Consider the following 25,593-nt stretch of genomic DNA (forward strand, 5'->3'; position numbering starts at 1 on the left):
AATAATAATAATAATAATATTTAATAATTATATTATTAATATTAATATATTATATTAATAATTATATTATTATTATTATTATTATTATTATTATTATTATTATTATTATTATTATTATTATTATTATTATTATTATTATTATTATTATTATTATTATTATGTGTTATGAATTTATTTTTAATAAATTGCAAGAATTGCCTGAGTTCAAGAGTATAAGTGTCACCCGTTCACGTTCCCAGCAGGGTTGGTCAACACCTTCCACATCCTGTTGTCCATCTGTTTGCCTCACCTTTAGCTGTCCTTGTATTTCTGCATTTTTGTCTATCCTTTCCTTGTTTTCTTTATGTTACCACATGGTACACAAAGTAATTCTAATGATATGATTTTTTCTGGGCATATTATCCTGCTGTATCCCACAATACTACCTACCATCACACGTGACATCACGCTAGTGCACATACATTATGAATCATTTAGATACATTTAAAACAAATTACCCAGGAAAAGAGGGTGAACACATTGGTAATATCAAATGTGGCATTAAAACACACCTCTTAGTTAAGACCCTCAGCTAGTCTTTCAGTTCACACACGCACAGACAAAGGTGTGGGCAGAAAGTATGAAGCTACAACCCTTACACCAATCACACACATACATACACAATGAATTTTGATAATACAGCATAGATGTGAACAGTACACACATAGAATATCATGAAAAAAGAGACAACAAATATCAATGTATGAGGCCCGTTCAAAAATTTTGAAATTAACTCTTTAGGGGCTTACCAGCAACCTAGTTAGATTTTCTGCTTCAAAGTACTTCCCCCTTCTATTAATACAACATTCCCAATGCTGTTTTCACTTATGAAATCAATCCTAGTGGGCCATTGCGGGATTGCACACAGTTCCACCTTCAATTTCAGTCGTCTCCCTTCAATTGATTAAAATCATCAACCTTTCAGGGTGAATTAAGTTTGAGAAATAGATAAAGAGTCTGCTGGGGCTAGATCAGGTGAGTAGAGTGGATGGGGAAGCACAGCTTTCTTAGTGAAAATTAAAATGCACAGCCCGTTTCCAGTCATTTGACCGGGTCAGGAATGGAATGAATGAAGCTCTCATCTAGCGGCAAGGATAGGAATTTTACTGACTGCCAAAGCCTGTTGCACTCCTCTGAGGCAATGATTAATGAATGACAGATGGAATGAAATTATACTGAAGAATGTGCTGGAATGAATTATGACAGGGAAAACTGGAGTACCCGGAGAAAAACATGTCCCGCCTCCGCTTTGTCCAGCACAAATCTCAGATGGAGTGACCGGGGTTTGAACCACGGAACCCAGCGGTGAGAGACCGGCGCACTGCCGCCTGAGCCACGGAGGCTCCAGCTGTCTTAGTGTCCGTCAAAAATTCACTAATCAACACTAATTGATTCTCCACAAGTCTTTATCTCCCGATAATTTCTCTCACGAGTTCAAGAGAATACAAGCGGTTCAAGGTTCGACTCTGAGGTAGGAATTCATGGTGGTCAACACCATCAACATCAAAAAAGACTGTCAACAACAGTTTCACGTTTGACTTGACCTGTCATGCTTTCTTCAGTCTTGGTAAATGTTTTCCACACCATTGTGATGATGGCACATTTGTTCTGATTATCCATAAACCTGTGTTACATCACCAGTTATAATTGTCTTTGTGAAGTTCTCATCTCCATTAGTGCAAACCAAAAGTTCCTGAGAGATGGGAACTTGAAGAGACTTTTTGTCATGTGACATACGGCCCATCCTGTAGTAGCACAAGGTCTCTAAAATTTAAAAACTTAGGGCATGTTGGTCCATAACTATTATTCAGCCAAGGAAGAGGGAGGAAAGTAGCATAGTATCGGACACACTACCGAAATCAACTTCAGCAGAGGTACGTCTCCTCAAGAGATTATGACTAGATTTTCATGGCAGAATATGTTCCCATTTGCTTAAGAATAAAAAGCCAAAGACGGCAAGCTGAAAGCTCCATATATCTAAAGGCCTCCCTGCTGTTTTCAGTTCTTCCCCCGTTCACAAGACAAAACAGCCGTGTTGGGTATTTTCAAAAATATACAAAAACTTTCTAGAAGCACAAACCATTATACATATCTCTCCACTTACGTTCTTAATCAAGTAACTGAGAGCCCTGCAGGAAGTGTTCTGAAACAGAACTCCATGCCTTCTCCAGTAATGCTGGGAGTGAAGCAGTTGCTCCTATGATTGCAATCAGTAGTGCAAGTTCAGTGCTACATCTGATATTCTCCGGTAGTTCTCTGATTGAATTCAGTGGTGCATACTTCAAATGATAACATTTGCCAACATATATTAAGTGGTTTAAATGCTATATTTTACTGCACTGATTCTCCTCAAGCTAATATTTTCAACAAACATTTGACAATGAAATGCTCAGTTGGAGATATTATTAAGAAAATATAACTCATTATTTAAATATAAAAGTTAACAATATGATGACAGGTACATCATTTGGTGTTGATGAGACCATACTGAACCATTTTGATGTGCTCATGATTAATAAATGATAGGTTACCAAAAAGTAATGAAGATAGCCCTTAAATTATTAATTGTCTGGCAAGATATTGTATGTTAGCGATTGGAACTGGTGCCAGTAGTATACAAAACGGATTAGGGTAGACCAAGAAAGTACATTTCAGTAACAAAGGAAGGACACACAGTGTTCCTGTTTTGACAGAGGTGGCTTCATGGGGCTATTTCGGAAGTGAAAGAAACATGACCCAATACGAAGAAAAAGGGGCAGTCCCATTATTATCAGTGGAGAAATTAGAAAATATGGTTTGGTTAAGGACAGGAAGATGCGTAAAATGTGATCCAAATGTGTGATCGCATCATAGTAAATTTTGAATGCGGTTGGTAAAGGTGCTGAGGATGTGAGTATACCAGCAAAGAAATTACGAGGTGATAAAAGATGTAACACAAAGGAAGAGAGCATCTTATATCTGATATCAATGAGTCTTCCCTCTTTCGTATTACATCTTATTCGTCGAATCTTTATTCTTGTGTCTAGTGAGATAGAAGTCTTATACGATTTATCCGTATATTATGGAGGACTTGAACTTTTGTAAACATGTAAGTTACCGTGACACTCGTAGCTGTAATCACGCAATGTGATAAGAACTGGTGTATTTCTTTGTGTAGTAGATCAAACTTGTGAATGAACACAAGCAAGACTTAAATGGGAAGATTTGTTCTGAAAGTTTAGGGAAGGAATTAAGATAAAAGTTATTAGATTCAAGACTGTGTAAATATTTTAACGTAATTATAGCCAGTGCGTACAGCTGTATTGTTTTATTAGACCAAGTGGGTCAATTTTAATTTCTTTACTGGGGTTATTTGTTGAGATGTTTGAATTCACCTTGGGTAATCGTAATATCTATGGGAGATAATTCTAGCAATGTAATTAACTATAATTCATTATGAAAGTTGGGGAAAATAAAGGAAAAAAATGCAGTCAGATTTTACCGTGCATGTGAGTGTTTGTGGTTATATGTCAGATCCTGGATGGCTATTGAGTTTGATGTCAGAGTAGAGTCGTCTTGGAAACTCTGTAAATAGGATATTGTGTATTTTGCATGTTTATGTAGTGACAATGAGGATCACACTGCCCAGACAGACAGAGTCCTCGTCTTAACCGGACTTTTACATATGTGTTTAAGTAAGTGTTTAATGATAAGTAGTGTTGTCATGTATTTTGAGATGAGTGATGCGATATTTGTGAGTTGAATCAACTGGATCTCTATTCGAAGCCTGTCTATCACTTATAAATTTTGTAAAATTTTAAGTTCATCATTTGAGTTTCAAATTATTTGAAAGTGGTCACATGGGTTTTGAGATGAATTTAAGAAGGTTGATACAATAAAACATTCAGATATTTCAGTAACTCTTACATGTCCCAGATTTTGACATGGGGGTAGTAAATAAAATGTAATATTGAAAATATATACCCAACTCCGTATAGAAACAAGACAAGGGTTGCATATACTTTGAAAATATAAATACCTGTACTGTATAAACTCAACATCAGAGGGTCACACAATTCTATTTCAAAGTTCCAAAACAGAAAAATGCTACTTTTAAAAACAAAATATTCAGCAAAAGGACGTGTTCTGACAAATATGGTCATCAGAACCAAATGATGTACCAGTAAACTTTCTTATTCAAATAATCAGTGCTACTTTCTTAATTCCTTTAACTGTTCATTTCATTGCCAAATGTCTTATAAAAAATGGTACCTGAAGGAAAATTTGTGCAGTAAAAGGTAGTATTCAAAATATTTAATGTACTGCTCACCGATGTTATAATTCGAAGTACGCATCACTGAATTCAACAGAAGAACTACTGGAGATTTCCAGAGGGTTAGCAAAAACAATCACTCCACTCCACTCCATTCCTACCATTCCTAGGCCTATTCTCCAGTAAAGCTATAGCAGACTTGCTGTGAAATAAGTGATGTGAAATGTTGTATAATGAATTTAGTGATATTAAGAAAAGCACACATCAATACAATAAGCTTGTAAAATTAAATAAAAACCTACTTCTTTATCGGTATTGTATCTGTTAACATATTCAAAAATTATTTCCAAGAGGTTGAAGAGAGCCTCTAGAAATATTCACACAGGTCTACACAAACGAGTGTGCAAATGAACACGGAAATCTATTCACAAAAATGCAAGCAAGGTGAAAGCACACAAGCAACATTCATGCCATTTATATTATTGCAGAAACATAGCTAACTCACAAGCTAACTTCATAGGCAAAAGAAACAAACAGGAGAAAATATATGAAATATTCATAATGGTTCATAATACTCACACAGGTATAGTAGGAGTACTTGTGTCAACAACCACCTCGTTTGCAATGTCCCGCACTGCAAGAATAGATGGTGTTGATACAGACTTCTGGAGGGGGAGACGTGTGGTAGGAAGGAGCCTCAAGCTCTCTGCCTCTCTCTTGGCAACAATTTTATTGAAGTCACTCTGAAACAAACCACAGAACCATTTTCCTTGACGTATCTCTTACGACATCTTAAGACAAAGCAGGGAAGGGGTAAAACTGAACAAGTATTATGAAATATTGTCCCAAAATCCTACAAATTCCATCTTTCAGATTAACTCATAATCGTTGTCATCACCTGTTACACAGATGGAAATGTGTGTCCCTTGTCCTCTCTTTCCTTTCATTTGATTTTTCATACATTGTTTTGACTTTCTCTTCATTATTTGTTTAACATGTTAACGGTCTCGGCTTCTTTTTATATTTTATTTTGTTATTATAACATACAAACGTTTTCCAGCATTACTTCCGTCCACTCTCCCTCTCCTTACCAGCAGCACTCAGTATGTTTTAAAAATATTTCTGTTGCCTCAAGTCATTAATTAAACTTAACTTCCTAGTCACTGGGAAAGTTTATGCCATGTGTGTCATTATGAGTTATATTTGTTTTTAAAAGGAACTGCAATGATGATATACGTATTCGGCTAGATGGCACATACTTTCAAACAGCAGATTGTACTAAATTCTTAGGCAATGTTCTAGACAGACACATATCTTGGAAGAATCATTTTAATTACGTCTGTAAAAAATTAACATCTGGAATATTTTTATGTACTGTAGACACAAATGTATTACTAAAAGTGTACTATGGAGTAATATATCCTCATTTGAGCTATGGGATAGTTGTCTGGGTTGTGTAACAAATGAATGTTTTGAACGACTTTTTATTCTACAAAAGAAAGCTCTAAGAATCATCTTGAACATTCCGAGTCAAAGTACATACAAACATTTTTATTTTTATTTTTAGAATTGGCTTTACGTCGCACCGACACAGATAGGTCTTATGGCGACAATGGGATAGGAAAGGCCTATGAGTGGAAAGGAAGTGGCTGTGGGCTTAGTTAAGGTACAGCCCCAGCATTCGCCTGGTGTGAAAATGGGAAACTACGGAAAACCATCTTCCGGGCTGCCGACAGTGGGGCTCGAACCCACTATCTCCCGGATGCAAGCTCACAGCTGCGTGCCCCTAACCACACGGCCAGCTCGCCCGGTCATGCAAACACTCTTTCATAACTGATGCACTTTTTTCTTCTTCTTCTTCCTCCTACTATTGTCCCGCAGGTGCAGGGTCCACTCTTTGAGCCCTTAAACGCCATTCTGCATGGTCGTGGATATCATTTGGCCTCAAGCTGATGGCCCTCATATCTTCTTCTACAGCATCTAGCCAATGTGTTTTTGGTCATCCACGTGGACAGACCATTGACATCAAAATGGAAGGCGAGATTGGCAGCTGTGCCAGGTGCTCATGTAGAACATAGCCATATCATCGGAGGCGCCTCTCTTGCATTTTCTCCCTAATTGGCACAATGCCCATTTTCTGACGAACTGTGTCATTCCTGATGTGGTGGACTGAGGAGATGCCCATTGACCAGCAGAGCATTTGCATCTCTATGGCTTGAAATTGGCGTTCAGTGCTTTTGTTGGACAGTCAGCATTCAACACCATACAGCGCAACTGGACATAGTATTGTATTCTCTTTATCACACACAATAAGACACTGACTATAAGTAATAGTGAGATCCACACCTATAACACAAGAAATAGGAATGATTATATGAGTAGCACAGCAGTAAAATGATGCACCATAGCCCATATGTGAAGGGTATGGTATTCTATAACAAACTGCCTAAAGACACAAAAGTCTGAATGGTAAAAATTTTCAAGAGTCATTAAATCATCTCTTAACTAACAGGTACCTGCATTCCACAAATGAAATGTAAATCAGAGTGTGTGGCTTTTTATTTGTATATAAATTATATGTTTTTATTGTGTATAGTTTAGAATGACATTGTCTGACAACTGTAAGGTTCTATTGACAATAAATAAAACCTGAAATTGAAATATTTTATAATCACCAAATTTTCAAATTTAAGTTATAGGAAAGAACAAAGAAGTATCAAATTACTCACATATAGAGATAAGAACCTGAAATGGTACACACCACCTTTATCTTATGTGCAGGGTTAGGATTTTTAGGTGCGCACCTTTTTTGTTAGGGCAAATTAAAGCTGTTCGGAAAAATATCACAGTGTGAAATTTTGTTTCTAGTTGTGAAAAGAGGCATTTTTCATGCACCTTTTTCTCTTTCTTGGGACCTTTATCCCTCTTCCCCCCCAACCATGCCCATAATGCCCCTTTTCCCCCCCTTTTTTCTTTTAAGTTTACTTCTAATTTATTCTATAAGATTTCTAATCAATATAAAATATTTAACTTTCAATTAACGTCTCCTCAGCTTGCTGTGTACATGCAAATAGTAAGCCTACCTCTTTCAGTAAACATCACACGGGATTTGAAAGCACACCTGCAACAATGGAAAATAATTGTGTGTTCGACAAAACCTCTTTATCTCGCTTTACCACTATAATGTAGCCCGCAATAATGCAATTGACAATGAATGATTCTATCCCACCAGAATCAGCAGCCTGCTGTTCGTGAATGTGAGTTTGTTACTGTGAGAGACGTCATCTGTTCGCATGGAGGCAGAGGCTGGTGACGCAAAGATGTCAGCAACCACATCCGAGTAGTTCCAAAAGACTGGGTTCTGTTCGAAGCTACTAGAAACCGCTGAGACTGCAGTTCCAGCATGAATGAGAACATTCTGGTAACTGTCGCGGTGTTATAAGAGAGTGTGGACAGCAAGTGAGCGAATGAGCGCAAGAGTGAGTTGTATGATAGTTGCATTGATTTAGCAAGTGAAATGGTATTAGCACTTTGTTACATTACTAAACGAGTGTACTACTAAATTTTACCATGCCAAAGGTGTCCAGTGCCCGATTTATTGCTCTGGCTCAGTAATTCAAACAAGATTTCATAGACACTGACGGTACTGTTAAGCGATGTACTATTTGTGATTCAAGAATTTTGTTAGATGAAAAATACCAGCGAGATTGCATCAAACAACACATTTACAGCTCTGAGCATCAAATAAATAAGACTCTTCAAGCAAACATATCCCAGCAACCTCTATTACGAAATGTATTTCAACAGAGTTCTTCAAAAAGCCAAAATTTGAAGGAATTAAACATTGATTTGTGCGCAGCTCTTACACAAGCAGGAATTCCACTCAATAGGTGAACCATCCAGCCTTCACAGGATTTCTTGAAAAATACACAAAGATGTCAATGCCAGATGAGAGTTCTTTAAGATAAAACTACATGGAGCCTGTTTACCAAGGAACCATACAAAGAATTAAGGAGAAAGTGTCTGATTGCAATGTGGGAATCATTGTGGATGAAACCATAGACTCACTGGAAAGATATGTTTTGAATATTTGAGCTTTTTCCTTAGCAGGGAAGATCGTTAAGCCCAAGTTGTTAAAAATGTATGAGCTGCAGAAAGCCAATGCCAGTACAGTAATGGTATCGAGTTTGAAAAACAACTTCTTGTGGTTATGGACCAAGCTCCATACATGATTTCAGCTATTAACCAATTGAAACCTTTATTTCCTAACTTGAAGCATGTGACATGCTTGGTTCATACCCTTCACAGGGTTTTTGAATCCATAAGCAACTAACACGACATCGTAAATTAATTCATCTCTGCCCTGAAAAAGTTTCTACTGAAAGCTCCAAGTTGTGTTATTGCCTACGGGGAAACCACTGGCCTGCCCCTTCTAAATTTCCCAGTCATTACTCGCTGGGGATCATGGATTGTGTGTGCTGCTATGTTGTATGAGAATTTTGACAAAATTGGAGAGTTTGTGCCTTCTTTGGATCTAGCCGACGCAGGTGCAATTTCCAAGGCAAAGCAACTTCTGTCAGCAGAGAAAATACATAATTTGCAGACGGAACTATATTGTGTACATAGTTACAAGTAGCTGACTGCAGTTATTAAACAATCAGAAGAAAAAAGGTCTGGAAAAGGAAAAACAATGAGATATTTTTACTTCCGTGAGGGAGCAGTTAGATGGCTTTGCCAAAGACAAACTTGAGTCTAGTCTTCAGAAGAATCCAGACATTGAGAAATTCGCCACATCTGTAGAGTTGCCATTCCGAGTGAATACAAGGTTTGCCCCACTGGTTTCTGTGGATGTCGAAAGAGGCTTTAGCATCTACAAAGACATTCTATCTCCTAATAGACAGGGACTTAAATTTAAAAAATGCAAAGATGCTTAATATCTTGAAATACAACAGCTTCATGATTTTTTCCGTCTTTTGATGAGTGATAATTTGATGTACTTGTTTGTAATTCAATAAACTAGAATAGAGGAAAGAGAAATCGTTGAATTAGTTGAATAAACCAGCACTCTTTTGTCACCCTTTCTTAACCTTATTTGAGCACCATTTCCCTTCCTTTTTTAATCTGAAATTTGCACCTAAAAATCCTAACCCTGCATGTGTCTTCCCTTTTCCTATGTTTATCCAGCTTTCTTCTTATCCTACACTTCCCACATCAACACTGAGAGAAATGGATGTAGAAGAACTGGAATTGAAGAGGAGGCCAATGCATGAAGAAATTAACATTGTTTTTTGTTTTTTCACTGTGTCCATGTCTCCTCTTTCTTCTACTTCCTCTTCCTACATTGACCTGTCATTGTGTTTATCTTATTATATGTTCCTTTTCATGTTTCAATCTCCCTATATATGATTTGGTTTTCAAATTTGAGGTTTTAAGAAATACAGTGAGGATAGTAGAATTTCAAAATTTTTGATCATCAACAAAATATGAATAAAGACACTCAATGACATCCCAATAAACAAAGAACATCATCAAAATGAAAATTATGTTTTAAAAATAATTCATAATATTTTGTTAAACAAAAAACAAGTGAAAAAATACTTAAAATGTGAGTTATAAATTCTATCACATCATAAAATCACACAAATTAAAAACAAGATTATTTAAGACAATGTACCTGCAAGTCAGCTTCATTCAGTGAGTGTGTAGATGCCCCACCAGTCCCCCGAGTAGAGCGGCGACCGCCCGCTGGGCCAGCCAGCGAGCTAGTCTCCGTAGGTAACAGTCCCGTACTTCCACCTTCATCCACTTGATCCAGAAATGAATCATCCGGCTCTGAGTCTAAACTGCTCAGGCTGACACTGAAATTTCATAGTTTCAACATTTACATTAACAAAGAGATTAAAGTATGATATTGTATAGGCTTTTGGGCTTGTGCCGTGTCAAGAAAATAAGGTGAAATTCTTAATGTCTTACACCTGTCACATGTTACACAAACACGTTATGTGAACTGCTTAGTCTGATTGTGATGGTTCGGTCAGCTTCCGCTTCAAACGCTAGCATTGTGCCACGTCCTGGGGTCCATCTGGTAGTGAATGAACGTACCATTTCCACTTCTACTTCTATTATAACGTTCCAAATTCAAAAGTGTCATTGTTTAAGAAGCCTTTCTCGTGGACAGTCGAGAATTCTTCCGAGGACGCAGAACACAGTTTCCTGCGAAACGTTAAGAATTTCACCTTATTTCCTTGAAACGGCACAAGCCCAAAAGCCTATACAATATCATGTCTATAAGTACAGGCCGTGAAAGCATTAATGGCAAGATTAAAGTATGATACTACATCCTATGCTAATGTTACAGGAAACAAATTCAGTCATGTAATATCATTCTCAAACAAGTGATGCTTGACAAATGTTACAAGTGATCATTTTATATATATATATGAAATGGAATACACCACCTTTATCTTATATGTCTTCCCTTTTCCTCTGTTTATCAAGCTTTTTTCTTATCCTACACTTCTCACATCAAGACTGAAAAAAATGGATGAAGAACAGCTGGAAATGAGGGAAGAGTCCATCTAATTGAAGATGCCAATGTATGAAGATGTAGAGATTAACACTGTCCTTTTGTGTTTGTCCATATCTCCTCTTTCTTCTGCTACACACGCATGCACGCACACACGCGCTCTCTGTCTCTCTCTCTCTCTCTGTATATACATGAAAATACTCTCTAGATAAAGGTGATTTTTATAATAAATTACAAGACATTAACCCTTAGAATATCGAAGAGCTATGTCTATATACTGGTCCTGATGTATTCTCTTATTTAATGGCCTGCAGTTCAATTGTGTAAGAGATATGGCAGCACTAATCGTTTGCTTCATGGAAATGAATGTACAAAGTTCCTAAACGTGTTGTGAGGTACCTTTTATGTTGGTTTGTTTTCATGCTATCTGTACTGCATGTACTGTGATGTTTTTCTTCCTTGTGGCAATGTGCTTCTCACATATTTTTAAGAATAATGGTGTTAATCCCTATGCAGTGTTCCTGAATATCATTTAGCCAATTATGTGAATTCCCACGGTGATGATAGTGACTTTATGTTATCAGATGATGAAGAAAGTTTTTAAAAAAGGTATTGTTTGTGACGATAATCTGGAAAATAGAACGGAAAGTAATGAACATAAACTAAATCTCTGGTCAGAATGCCCAGCCATAAGCCTAATATCTGAGTGCAGTAATCATTTAAATGTATACTTGAGAACGCGTGCTGTTCCACAGCATTCACAATAAATAGGTCAGATAACGTGTCTTGATATAAAATCGCTTGATGCACTGCCCAGGTACTTTTTTGAATGTTTACTTTTAGGATTTGTATTACCTGTTAATTGGGGCTGCCTGGCCAAGGCGTGCTCGGTTCGCCTGGAAGGACGTGGGTTCGAATCCCTGTTAGTAAGTCACAAAATTTAAGAAACAAGATTTCCACTTCCGGAGGTGCATATGGCCCTGAGGTTCACTCAGCCTACACCAAAAATGAGTACCAGGTTAATTCCTGGGGGCAAAGGCGGCCAGGGATAGAGCTAACCACTCTACCCCATCACGTGCCGAGGTTACGAATGGCGGAAGCCTTTATCTTCCACCCCTCCAAGGGTCTTCATGGCCTGTACAGAGATGACTTTGCTTTATTACCTGTTAATTATGTGTCAAGGGAATTTTTCAGATTTCTTTATTGTGACGCTGATTGATATTTTATGAACTACTTTGTAGTTTTAGAGTTATTGTTGTGTGTTTAATTAAACATTTTTAGTTTTAGATGATTTTGCTTTGCATGGAAGTTTGTCCTTATGGCAGCCCATATTGTGTGGGAAGTAGCCGATCCTTCTAAATAAATAATAAAAATAAGTAATTGTATATACTTACGGTCGCACTTGGATATGATGTACACGATTCCTACTGTCATTGGGACTGTTACCTATTCAGCCTAGCGAACCCAACAACTGTGAATTCAACACTAACCGAGCTCGATAGCTGCAGTTGCTTAAGCGCGGCCAGTATCCAGTATTTGGGGGATAGTAGGTTCGAACCCCATTGTCGGCAGCCCTGAAAATGGTTTTCCGTGGTTTCCCATTTTCACACCAGGCAAATGCTGAGGCTGTACCTTAATTAAGGCTACAGCTGCTTCCTTCTAACTCCTAGCCCTTTCGCGTCCCATTGTCGCCATAGGACTTATCTGTGTCGGTGCGATGTAAAGCAACTAGCAAAAAATCAACACTTATCTCAGTCATCTTGGACATTTTCTTTCTCACCCTTTCTGATCTGCATGCCAACAGAGGCTGAACTTAAACGGCATCCAGAATGTCACAATTCATCTCAGTGACCCCCAAAAGTATTAATTCAACACTAATATTGCTCGTTTTCGATGATTTGTACGTAACCCTCCCAATCATACAGGTGCTAGGAGTGTCTTACTCCCAAAGTATTGTGCTGCAGATGGTAAGTCATCTGTGTATCAAGTTCGGTTGAGAGCTATGCTGGAAAAAATAAAAAACAACACAAACACAATTTTGGTTGTTTAGCACATTTTCTTTTTCACCCCTTCTCAACCCCCATGCTGATGGTGGCTGAACTTGGTCTTAAATGCCATCCGGAGTGTCACTATTCATCTCAGCGACCCAAGAACTGTGGATTCAACACTAACATAGATTGTTTTCAATTATTTTTACATCCCACTCCCATCCTATTCCTCCCCTAAGAGTGCTAGGTGTGTCTTACACCCACGGTATTTCTCTCTAGATAGTATTCATATGTGCACCAAGTTTGGTTGAAATTGCAGATTTGCTTATAGTCGCCATCATTCTTAATCGTTTCGCTTCGCCGATAGCTTTACATAAAAATATTGCTCCCTAACAGTATGCAACCCATTAAGTTAAGTATGTATTGTGAGTCAGGGTAAGCCTTAGCTTGCAATTATTGGAGTGATCATTTAATGATCTGATTTTAAGGTTTCTCAAAGTTGACTGAACTTCAAGACCTATCAATGCCTCACAATTTACTGGCAGGTAATTCCAGAGAGAATAACACAAAAATGAAACAAATCGGTCCAGCAGAACGGACCGACAGACTGACTGGACAAAGGTATTTTAGTAAACTTTTTTAATATATAGATATCTTGGATGCTATCTAACATACAGTTGCGAAAATTTCTGTGGTAGCCAACAACAAATTAGGATTTCAAGAATTATAGGATTCAAGATAGTGCTTTCAATGTTACCTATCAATTTTGAGTAACGAAACAGATTTGTTTACTTTTTCAGAGATGGAAAAATACTCCCTTAAAATGTGTAACTAGACATACTGTTCCTTATTTACATGTTAAATAAAAGTAATGTTCATTTCCTGACTATTTGATGAAAGTTTTAAGCAAATAGCTTAAAAATGTCGAATATTGTGCTTATTCTCAATCTCAAGTCACCACTGATCTGCATTAGGGCTGTCACACAGATGGCAGATTCCCTATCAGTTGTTTACCAAATCTTTACCTGAATGATTTCAAAGAAGTAGGAAATTTATTCAACATCTCACTTATGAAATTACAGTATACTGTCGTAGGTAAGACATCGTAACTGGTGTAAAACCTTCAATTATTATGTTTAATATATTTTAATTATAGTTTATTTAATGCTAAATTATCTTTTATTAAATGTTACACATGACTAGTGCATGGTGTCCCTGTAAATATGTAGTATAAATTTGTATAACCTCAAATACGTATTCTGTATAAGTTTAACCTCAAAATCTAGATAGTCAAAAGAGGTAGAAAATTCCATAATGTTCATATGTTAGACTTATTGTACTATAATTTGGTAATATATGAAGGGTTCTGGAAACTTACCGTAAGGTTTTATTATCCAGATACATGTAGCGACATTACGAATGTTGTAGATATTTCCATGTGTATTACTAAACAGTAAACAAAAGTTCGAGTACCCATTTGACTAGCGGGCCGATCGATGTTTCGATTGTGTTCCATTAAAGTGTTGTAAGAACTCTTCCAGAAATCGATCATTCTAGATGGTTGATCGAATAGTATATATATCGAGCTGTCAGTCAGTGAGAAGTCAGTTCTTAGGACTCAGTTCAATGTTGGACTCAAACCGAGTGTTGGACTCGGAGTCAGGGTGGACTTGAAGGCAAGTGATGGACTGCGAATGACTGTTGGGCTCCGAGGCGGAGTCGGTGAATTCAAGAGAGTGCATGTTATAGTGCGTGAGTCAGTGTTGTTGATATCTGTACTTGTCAGAATCAACTTCAGGGTACTCCGCTATTAAGTGTTTTAGTGTCATTTGCTACTGTGTATAATTGTGTGTTGTGACATACAGTGTAAATAAAGTGATTTATACAAGGAAGTGAACATGTTCTTGTGTGATATTTATTTATGTAAAATAAAATCGCATTGCAGAACGATAATACCAATCCTTAATACCTCTTCCTATAAACAAATATTTGCCCCAATTTGTTTCCTGAATTCCAACTTTATCACCATATTATAACCCTTCCTACTTTTAAAAACTTCATTCAAGCTTATTTGTCTACCAACGTCATTCCACGCCATCTCTCCACTGACAGCTTAAAACAAAAGGTAATAAAACATACCACATGGTTATTTGAGGAATGTGAAGACAGGTGGTAAGGTGGTAAGGAACGGTAAAGATCCACCATATTATAACAGAGAAATAAAGAGACCAAGAAGGAGGTGCAGGTTGGAAAGAAATAGAGTTAGAAATGGTTGTGGAAGTAAGGAGAAATTGAAGGAACTTACTAGGAAATTGAATCTAGTGAAGTCAGCTAAGAATAAAATGATGGCAAGCATAATTCGCAGTTATATAAATTTTAATGAAAAAGAAGAGTATATTTAGGTACTTTAAGGCAGAAACAGGTTGCAAGAAATGCATTCTAGGTATCATTAATGAACAAGGCAAGTATGTATGTGAAGATTTACAGAGGGCAGAAGTATTCAGTCAGTAGTATGTAAAGATTTATGCATACAGGGATAATGTTCAAGTAGAGGAAGTGACTAATGCTAATGAAGTATTGAAATTTATCTATGATAAGAAAGATATTTACAATAAGATACAAAAGGTGAAAACTACAAAAAACAGCTACATTTCTATTGCCTTTATTTGTAAGTATAATGAAAACAGCTTTGTGATCACTTATACCACCTATCACTTCATTTTCTTTATGGAGCTTATCTGGTTTTACCAGCATCAAGTCCAAAATATTCTTCCGTATAGTTGGTTGCATCACTTCCTGATTCAGCTGTCCTTCCCAGATTAACTTATTTACCATTTGTCTAAAAGCAGTTTTCGCAATATGGGGTCAGGGATGAAATTATACATGTCCATGTTTTAATGACCGAATGCCCTTCCTGACGCAAAAGAAGGAGTTAATGAAGAAGTAATGAATGATGGCGAATGAAACTGAGTAAGGAGGTAGAAGGAATCAGCTGTGGCCTATGAATAGAAACTGTCCCAGAATTTGTCTCGAAGTGAAAAAAAAAAAAAAAACTATTATCAGGACAATCACTCATCTCCCTAATGCAGAGTTTGGCTCCATAGCGTTAACAAACGCGACCACTCCACTTGGTTATTGCCTGCAGTATTTAATCCAAAATATTTTGGCATTTTGTATATTATATTTCTATAATATACTCCATCTGCCCCCATCCATTTCTGGTTAGATACAGTGTGCAGGCTGAACTGTGTCTCCTGGCATGGGTTAGATCAAGTTTGTTACTTTCATTTTTCTGTTTCAGTCTCATCATTGCCTTTGACGATATGAAAGCAACTGAGATTTGAGTGATGTGTCACTCTTTACACAGCCAGTCCAGAATGTTGTGGGTGTTGTTCATAGAGTGGATTGGTGTATGCATTTCAGTAGTTTTGGCAGACTTATATGTAACAGCATCCTCTGGCCCAATGAAGAAAGCAATGGGAAACTACCTCACTCCTTGTTTACCAAGTATGTCTCTTCATTGACACCTCAGCTACTTATAACAGCTGATGATGGATCTATTGAGGTTCCAACAGACCTTGGATTGAAGATTCAACATACATATGCTCTATGCTAAAAGGGTTCATTTCTGAGCAGAATTATTGAGTAGCAAAGTGAATTTTCTAGAATTCTTGGTCACTCCATTACCATTATTAGTATTGTTATTGCTATCAGGCCTGTATATGCTTATGATATTTACTTTATGATGTATTAAAAATTGAATTAACTTTGCTTATTTAACTATTTTATTTACTGCTTTACAACTTCTTGTCTTGTTTTTTACTGCTCTTTCACTGCCTTTTTAAGTATTTTTTCCACCAATAATGAAGCATTTTATTCATCAATTTCTAAGGTTCCTATTAACTGAGTAGTAATAATTTTAAAATTGAAGACCAAAGCAGATCCAGAATTCTGTTGACACAAACTACTGCTTCCTGAGTGATTAAATGAATTTTGAACATATACAGTAATGATTCACCAAAAGCAAGATGGTATATAATTGTTTATTGCCACGTAAATTTCAATGCTTCAAAGATAGGTGAAACAATTAGAAATATATGAGCATACTATTATTTGTGAGAGGAAATAAGTTTATACTTTGTTTTGGATCCCATGCTTACCAACAGTTACTAACAGGCTTTTTCACCATTTTGGAACATAATGAAGACTTTAGAGTGAGTGAGGATGTTAGGGAATGACAGACCCTTTATGCCTCTATCCGTTTATCATTCAGTGAGTGAGACCAGCAGAGAGTTGTCTATCTGTAAAACCCCAGAGAGTATGTACCAATAATAAAAAGGATTTGTTCAAAGCTTGTTGCAAATGGACGTCACTCACATGGAACAAAATATAATACCCTTGAACAATATGTTGGAGAATAAATCCATAACCATTGTGTACCTATTTTTCCACCTAAATTTAGTTTATTTTGAATATCTTCTTTTTTCCATGTACGGTAGAATAATAATATTATGACATAAATCAATACAATTAAAACATTCATTGTTATATGTATACCTTGATCTGTTAAATTGGCAACTTAAGAAATACTGTGAAACTGAAAGCTGCCAAGCTGCAATTGTAAAGGGCAGTCCCTCCTAGAGCCACTAGCTCATAAATAAATAAACAAACAAACAAACAAATAAATAAATAGATGAATGAATAAATAAATAAATAAATAAATAAATAAATAAATAAATAAATAAATAAATCAATCAATCAATCAATCAATCAATTGGCTTTACGTTGCACCGACACAAGACAGATGGTGATGATGGGATAGGAAAGGGCTAAAAGTTGAAAGGAAGCGACCATGGAATTAAGGTACGGCCCCAGCAATTGCCTGGTGTGAAAACGAAAATATTGGAAAACCACCTTCAGGGCTGCTGACAGTGGGGTTTGAACCCACTATCTCCAAATGCAAGCTCACACCTACGCACCCCTAACCACACGGTCAACTCGCTTGGTAACAATGAATTTCCAATCTTCATTCCTTCCTTTGGTCTCTAAGAACCCAGCAAGAAATACCAAGCAAAGCCTGAACTACTGTGTACACTGAAACACTCTACGCCGTATGACATTTTTTTAGTGCTAGGATATCCCAGGACGGGTTCAGCTCGCCAGGTGCAGGTCTTTCTATTTGACTCCCGTAGGCGACCTGCGTGTCGTGATGAGGACAAAATGATGATGAAGACAACACATACACCCAGCCCCCATGCCACTGGAATTAACCAATTAAGGTTAAAATCCCCGACCAGACCGGGAATCGAACCTGGGACCCTCTGAACCGAAGGCCAGTACGCTGACCGTTCAGCCAATGAGTCGTACACTGAAACACTGAATAGCATTCAGTACATTCAATTCATTTATGAATGCAATGAATATTCATTTGAACGGGGTATAATTCTATCTCGCCTGAGTAACTGTTGTGCTCCTACCTAAATTAAACATCACATTCTGCCTAGAGTTTACTATGAGGGCATACGAAGGGTAATGATCTGACTTTCTGTCTGTGAAACCTTTTGGTCATCCTACAGATTGTTATTCAAGTCGTATAGTTAGGAGGCACACGAAAAGGAACACAAAATAGTAGGAACACAAATGTAGGTCATTGTGTGTGAAGAGGGAGCAACAGAAAGAGGAGACAACAAACATGAAAACACAAAATGACAAGGACAATCTCCCCATCTTCATACACTGCCGTCAACAAATAGATTCTCTCTTCATCAATACTAGTTCTTATACAAGCATCTCTTCTCAGCCCCAATGAGCTTCCCAGCTTCATCAGAAGGGCAGGCATCAACACTCATTATTATTATTATTATTATTATTATTAAATGAAAAGTGCACAATGTGCAAAAACACTCATTGAGGGGCCATCTAGACAGATCTTAAATCTTTATACGGGAAGTGTAGGATAAGAAGAAAGCCGAGTAAGATTAGGAACACGGAACAAACACAAAAGGTGAAAAGAATCCCAACGAGAGAATATAAGTTAGAGAAAGGAATAAACAAATGTCCAAGTTATATATAGGTGTATATATATAGACAGGTAAATAAATAGATAGAGATACATAGACAGACAGATAAATAGACAGATAGATAGAAGATAGATATACAGGGGAGGGGGAAAACAGGCAAGTCAACTTTTTTGTCGTAATCAAGTTAGCGGTGATATACTGGGCATGGAACTAAGCTTAATTCAGTTTACTCCATTTCAAAGCTCAGTAATTCAAAGCAAATGATTTTTCAACTTTTTGCTTGTTCATATAGCAACATTTTGATATTAAAATTTTGTTTTTCTGAGTTCTGATGGAATTTGACTTATTTGGTTTCTTTATCCCCTGACCCTTCATACATATAACCTGAATTCACACTTGTTTGTTCCTTTCCAATACCTACATATGGTTATATTAGCTATAAACTTGTGGCAAAATCACATTATTCCTCTGCCACAGGAGCCTAGAGAGTAGCAGCTTCCAGTCAACGGTCACATGGGTGGAAAGAAAGTAACTCTATGTGGTGAAACATCCCCTCATACGAAGGCAGCAGGGTACCTCCCAACCAGCCAGCAGTAAATAGCCACACCAAGCCAACTGCAGACAGCGAGTGAAAGCTAGTGGACCTAGTGTACATGCGTGTCTTGTGCCTATGTAAAGTGAAGTGCAAAATAAATGTAGTTTTATTTAATGTTGTGCTTACTGTAGCTATCAAGTTAATAAGAATACTGATCCCTACATTGGTGACTCCGGTGTGATCTGATATCGTGTGATACAGTTTTCCACCATAAAGTCAGTGCTTTTCACACGCCAGTGACCGCCTTCGCTATGGAGCAATTACAACAGCACCTACAGCAATTACAAGAGCAAAATTGCCACCTAAAAAAACAACTTCAACAGCAAACGCCTAGATAAAATCCTCATCCACCGATTGCACCCCTATCTGAAATACCTTAACCACTACCTCCACAACACCACGGATTACACAGAGGACTGCTAATCACCAAATCTTTCACCTCATCCAGCTCACAGGTTAGTACTGTAGTGAACCGTGTTGGAGTGAAGTTACCTGTTTTCTGGCCAGACAAGCCAGCGCTATGATTCGCTCAGGCGGAAGTGCAGTTCGCCGTATCCAGCATCCCACAAGAAGCAACAAAATATGCATGCGTTGTTTCCCAGCTGGACAGTCGCTATGCAGTGGAAGTTGAAGATATTATTATTAACCCTTCGGCACAAAATGCATATGCGTACCGAACTAATTCGGCATCTTTCCCTATCAGAAGAGCAGCGTGTTTGGCAACTGCTCATGGAGGAAAAGCTAGACGACTGTAAGCCATCCCAGTTCTTACAACTCCTTAGGTCTCTCGTGGGCAGCACACAAGTACAAGATAACCTAAGACAGTTATGGATACAGCACCTGCCATCACAAGTACAGACCAGTTTACAGGCACAAAGTGAGATTCCACTAAATAAGGTTGCCGTCCTGACCAACAAAATTCTTGATGTTTCACCCGTCTCCCTTCCCATCACTGTTCACGCCATAAACACGCCACCAGTTAGTGAGGTGAACCAGCTCGCCAAGAGGATAGATGAACACTCACACCAGATGGCAGCACTACAAACTTCCTTTCATGCATGCTCTCGTTCCCAGGATCGGCCAAGTCGTCCTAGCAACAGCCGCAGGTCTTCACAGAAAGCTAGTGCACAAGGTGTCTGCTGGTAACATCACCACTTTCGCAAAAAGGCTCAGAAATGTGAATCACCTAGCAGCTTTCCGTCAAACTCCAATGGCAACCAGTAATGGTGGTAAGTGGTTGCCGAACAGATGGAAACCCTCTCTTATCACAGATAAGAACAGTAAACATGAATTTTCGATCAACACTGGGTTGGATTTGTGTTGTTTCCTGCATAAATTCCTAAAGGGGAGTTGCCATCAGACCAATTATGAACTCGCAGCCGCCAATAATTCCACAATCCACACACACGGAACTCTGCACTTGAAACTGAATCCTGACTCCGACGAGAACTTTAACGGAAATTTGTCGTTGCCGACGTCGCACTTCCCATCATAGGATCAGACTTCCTCACCTATTACCATCTTCTGCGAGACTCACAGGATAAAAACTTCATGGTTTTGATCCATATTGAATTGTGATCACAATAATAATTAAACTTATGTTGTAATGAAAAGGTGAATCATTAGACGTAAGTTTAATTATTATTCTGTGAGACTGTCATAACAAACGCTTGGTCGACGGCATAACAGGCTTATTATCAGTGAACATTTAACCTGCTAACTCTCTACAGCACAGTGTGAAGACCCTCAACGTACCGAATGTTTCATAAAATGTTAAAGGAATTTCCTGACCTCACTCGTCCTTCTGGAGCCAATACCAATAAAAATGGTCCGTTATTGGACATTATAACTTTTCCAGCTAACTCATTCCTGGTTGCCAGCGTTTCGCCCCTGTGTGCTAGGCTGGGTTCATAAGTTGGTACCTAGCACACCTACCAAGACACATGGCTAGTGCATACAGTGGAGGCCACTGCATAGGCTAATTGTAGCCACCGGCAGTGCCAATGCACTAGCCATGCGTCTTGGTAGGTGTGCTAGGTACCAACTGATGAGCCCAGCCTAGCATACAGGGGCGAAACGCTGGCAGCCAGGAATGAGTTAGCTGGAAAATTTATAATGTCCAATAACGGACCATTTTTACTGGTATTATAAATTTACTCATTTGGAACAAATATTACAGATTCCCTATGGGAATCAACATCTGTATCTTCTGGAGCCACGCGAGAAGTACGCCATTCTACGGTACATTTCATCCGCACTACACCAGGACCTGTCTTCTGCCGAGCTTGTCTCGCCCTAGATCATCTCCAGATCGCTAAGGAGTATGATGTTATGCTTCTGGCAGGTACAGCACGACGCTCTGAGGGTCCTTGGTCGTCACTGCTCCATTTGATACCAAAGAAGGACAAAGGCTTGCGGCCCTGTGGAAACTATTGTGCTTTAAACTCGTGGACAATTCCTGACAGAAATCCAGCTCGACATCTCCATGATTTCAGTCATGAGCTCTACGGATGCACTATTTTCTCCGTTATCAACCTAGTGATGGCCTACACCCAAATTCCAGTGAACCTATGTGACGTTCCAAAGACCACAATCACAATGCCCTTCGGACTCTTTGAGTTTCCTTTCATGACCTTCGGACTGCACAATACTGGTCAAACCTTTCAGAGATTCATAGACGAAGGACTATCTGGTCTCGATTTCACATTTGCATACGTCAACGGCGTCTTGGTCTTCTCTAAGAGTTCCAAAGAACATAAGTGCCACCTGCAGGCTCTCTTCCACCACTTCTCTGAGTATGGCATTCTCATCAATGCTACCAAGAGTGCCTTAGCATCTCCAAGAGTCACCTTACTCGAATACAAAGTCTCCACCACAGGGACACGAACACTGCCGGAACTCATCACAGCTCTGCAGAATTTTTCTCTCCCGAAAACTGCACATGATCTCAGAATGGGAATGATGAATTTCTACCATTGGTTCCTTTCCTTGGCATTACTTCACGCTGTATCCAGTTTATGCGGCTCTCAAACAGTACACTGGACACCTGAAATGGAACGCATCTTTGGCGCCTGTAAAGAAAGCCTCGCTCAAGCTACCCTCCTAGCGCATCCCGATCCTCAAGCACCATTTGGATTGTTCACAGATGCATCCAACAACGCTACTGGATCCAGCAATACATGGACAATGCCTGGCAGCCCCTAACTTTCTTCTCGAAGAAACTGTCTCTGAAGCAAACTGAATGGCCAGCCTACTACCGGGAGTTGCTTGCAATTTATGAAGCAGCGCAGCACTTCAGATACCGTATTTGCTCGCATACAACTCACACTTTTTTGACCAAAAATAAGTGTGAACATTTTTGGTACGTGATATATGCAGGGATTTGTGTGCAAAAGATTGTATTCCCCCAAAAAAACCTGTAAAATTTGAATTAGGCTATTGAAACAAGTCAACTGGCATACTTACCCTAATCATTGTCAATGCCTTCAACCTCCGACCTATTTTTGTGTGCATCATTCAGGTCACTATCCCGTACTGCATCATCCTGACTTACGTCCAACACATTTATGATGCCCGTCTTCAAGAAACTCTTCACAATAACGTATGTTGACACCATAACCCATGCCCGCATAACCCAATCACATACGAGTTCAACTGACGGCCTCTTTATTTTGCCTGCTGGCGTCAGCTCATGCTCCCCTCCTGCCATCCATTCGATGAACAATTTACATATGTTGTCCTTGAAGGGCTTGTTGACAGAAACACCTAAGGGCTGTAGACAATATGTGAGTCTACAAGGAATTAAGAGGTCAGTTTTCATTTCCTGAAGACGTTTCTTCGTGTCTTCCACCTAGTGTCTGCGGAAACTGTCCCACACTAGCATTGCTGGGTGTCAAAGCCATGCTCCCCACACCGTATGGACCCAGTCCTGGACAAGAGCTGTATCCATCCATCCTTTCTCTTGAACCCATATGAATGCCTTTGGGAAACTTCACTTTAGGCACTGTTTTTCTTTTGAAAATAACGTACAGTGGCAATTTTCTTCTGTTTGCAGTTACTGCTAGCATGACAGTGCAACGCTGTTTCTTGCACCCAGTTGTATTTACAAGCACACTAGATTCTCCCTTTTTGTTGATGGTGGTGTTGCATGATATGTCCAAGTTTATCAGGATTTGATCTGAGTTGCCAATTTGAGATAAGAGGTAATTGTTTTTCTACCACATTGCTATCACATGGCGATGAAAATCTATGATTTTGACACTGAAATCGCTCACTTTCAGATCCAAACAGGCGATTCCTCCTTTAATCGCTAGTTTGCGTGCTTTGAAATGTAGCATCTCGTGCGAGATACTAAAGCCATAATTTTGCAACTCTGTAACGTAATGAAGGAACTCGTCTTTCAGGCTCAGGAAACTTACCAGTTCTCACCCCTCTGAATGCCTTACGTGTTTGGTTGGTGGTTTCTAGTACAGCTTTCTGTTTACGCCAGGAGAACATTAAACTCAGTCACACTGAATTCTCGACCGGCAGCTCTTTTACCATGTTCTTCAGCATATTTGATCAGTTCGAGTTTAAACAAAGCCATACAACTCTCACGTTTCTCCATAACTTAAAGATCGACCTACACAAGAAAACTTAACTGAGAAACAATAATGAAACGGAAGACAGAATACTGGTACTTGTCAGCAATACAACACATTATTACATGTATTGTGTTGATTAGGTGGTCAATTTAATAAATAACTTACTGTTATTATTCTAATCATAATTTAATACAACAGATAGAGGATACCTAATACCATGATCACTTGACTGCCTGGACAGGGAAACACTCCCAGTTCATGTGATCAGGTCTGCCGGACGGGTAGTGATAAGCATATTGACAAAGACAGAAGAGTGAGAGGGATTGCCGAGTGTGACTGACTGGCTAGGAATGTGGGCCTTGGTGCAGGGGTTTGCAAGTTAGGTATTTTTGTTTCAACAGCTAGCCTCAACCATTCTGCAGGTAGAAATAAATGCAGCTTCTTCTTGTACTGTCACGTTAGGCATGTCCACAGAATAACCAAACTTTATTCGTGTATATACTGTATGTCTTTATGATATCAGAAATTAATGCGAGTTATGTGTGGGGATTTTTTCCCCTGCAATTTTAAATGTTAAAAATGAGGTGCGATATATACGTGGTGGAAAGTTATAAGCGAGCAAATATGATACATTTTGGGAAGCCCAGCAGTTCACAATTTATACAGATCACAAGCCTCTGACTTATGCTTTCCAGCAACGTTGAGACAAACATCCAACTGTGCAGCTGAACCAGCTATCGTTCATCACTCAGTTCACAAAGGACATTTAGCACACTGAAGGCTCTTCAAATGTGGTCGCAGATGCATTGTCTCGCATCAATGGAATTGCCAGTAGCACCTTAGACTTCTGTGCTTTGTCACAATCACGGAGAGGGATGCAAAACTGCTTGATCTGTTGAACTGCAAATCAGCACTTCGGTTGCAGCAAGTCTAGATCCCAGGAGCAAACATCACTTTGTTCTGCGACACTTCAATGTGTCGACCCAGTCCCTTTATCACTGCACCTTTTCGCAGACAAGCTTTTGACTCTCTTCTCGATCTACGTCACCTTGGTGCCAGAGCGACCCCCCGTTTAGCATCTGAACGCCTTTTATGGCCCCACGTGCAAAAAGACTGCCGTGCATGGGCACAAGCCTGCCAGGCGTGCCAATGCTCAAAGGTCATGTGCCATATCAACGCTCCGATTAGCAACTTTACTCCACAGTCTGCTCGCTTCCAACAAGTCCCTCTGGACATCAATGGTCCACTCCCTTCTGCTGGAAATTACTGATACTGTCTGACAGCAGTGGACCTGGCCAGAAGTCTGGCCACTGGAACGCATAACAACCGAAGACATCGCTGAAGCTTTTGTAGCATCCTGGATCTCTCACTTTAGATCACCAAACTGCATCATGACCAACCAAGGCAGACAGTTCGAATCTCAGTTGTTCCAAAACCTGGAGATTCTCACCAGAACCTCACAATTCCAAACAACCAGCTGGCATCCTTGTGCCAACGGCACAGTGGAACGTTTCCACTGTCAAATCAAGGCAGCACTCATGTGCCATCCTGATATGTCTTGGCTGCAATCCTTAAAACAATTGTCTTGCT

General features: G+C 38.9%; 1 protein-coding gene across 1 annotated transcript in view; it reads right to left on the minus strand.

Annotated features, from left to right (window-relative positions):
- The window catches only part of cyst (rho guanine nucleotide exchange factor 18 cysts), a 549,231-nt gene that overhangs the window by 276,198 nt on the left and 247,440 nt on the right, over positions 1-25,593 (minus strand). Inside the window, exons 7-8 of the mRNA XM_067147675.2 lie at positions 9,966-10,149; positions 4,871-5,034 (exon numbers count right to left, since the gene is read on the minus strand). Coding sequence (XP_067003776.2) covers positions 4,871-5,034; positions 9,966-10,149 — 348 coding nt within the window. The remainder of the gene's footprint in view (positions 1-4,870; positions 5,035-9,965; positions 10,150-25,593) is intronic.

Source organism: Anabrus simplex, chromosome 5 (assembly GCF_040414725.1).
Source record: "Anabrus simplex isolate iqAnaSimp1 chromosome 5, ASM4041472v1, whole genome shotgun sequence".
NCBI lineage: Eukaryota > Metazoa > Arthropoda > Insecta > Orthoptera > Tettigoniidae > Anabrus > Anabrus simplex.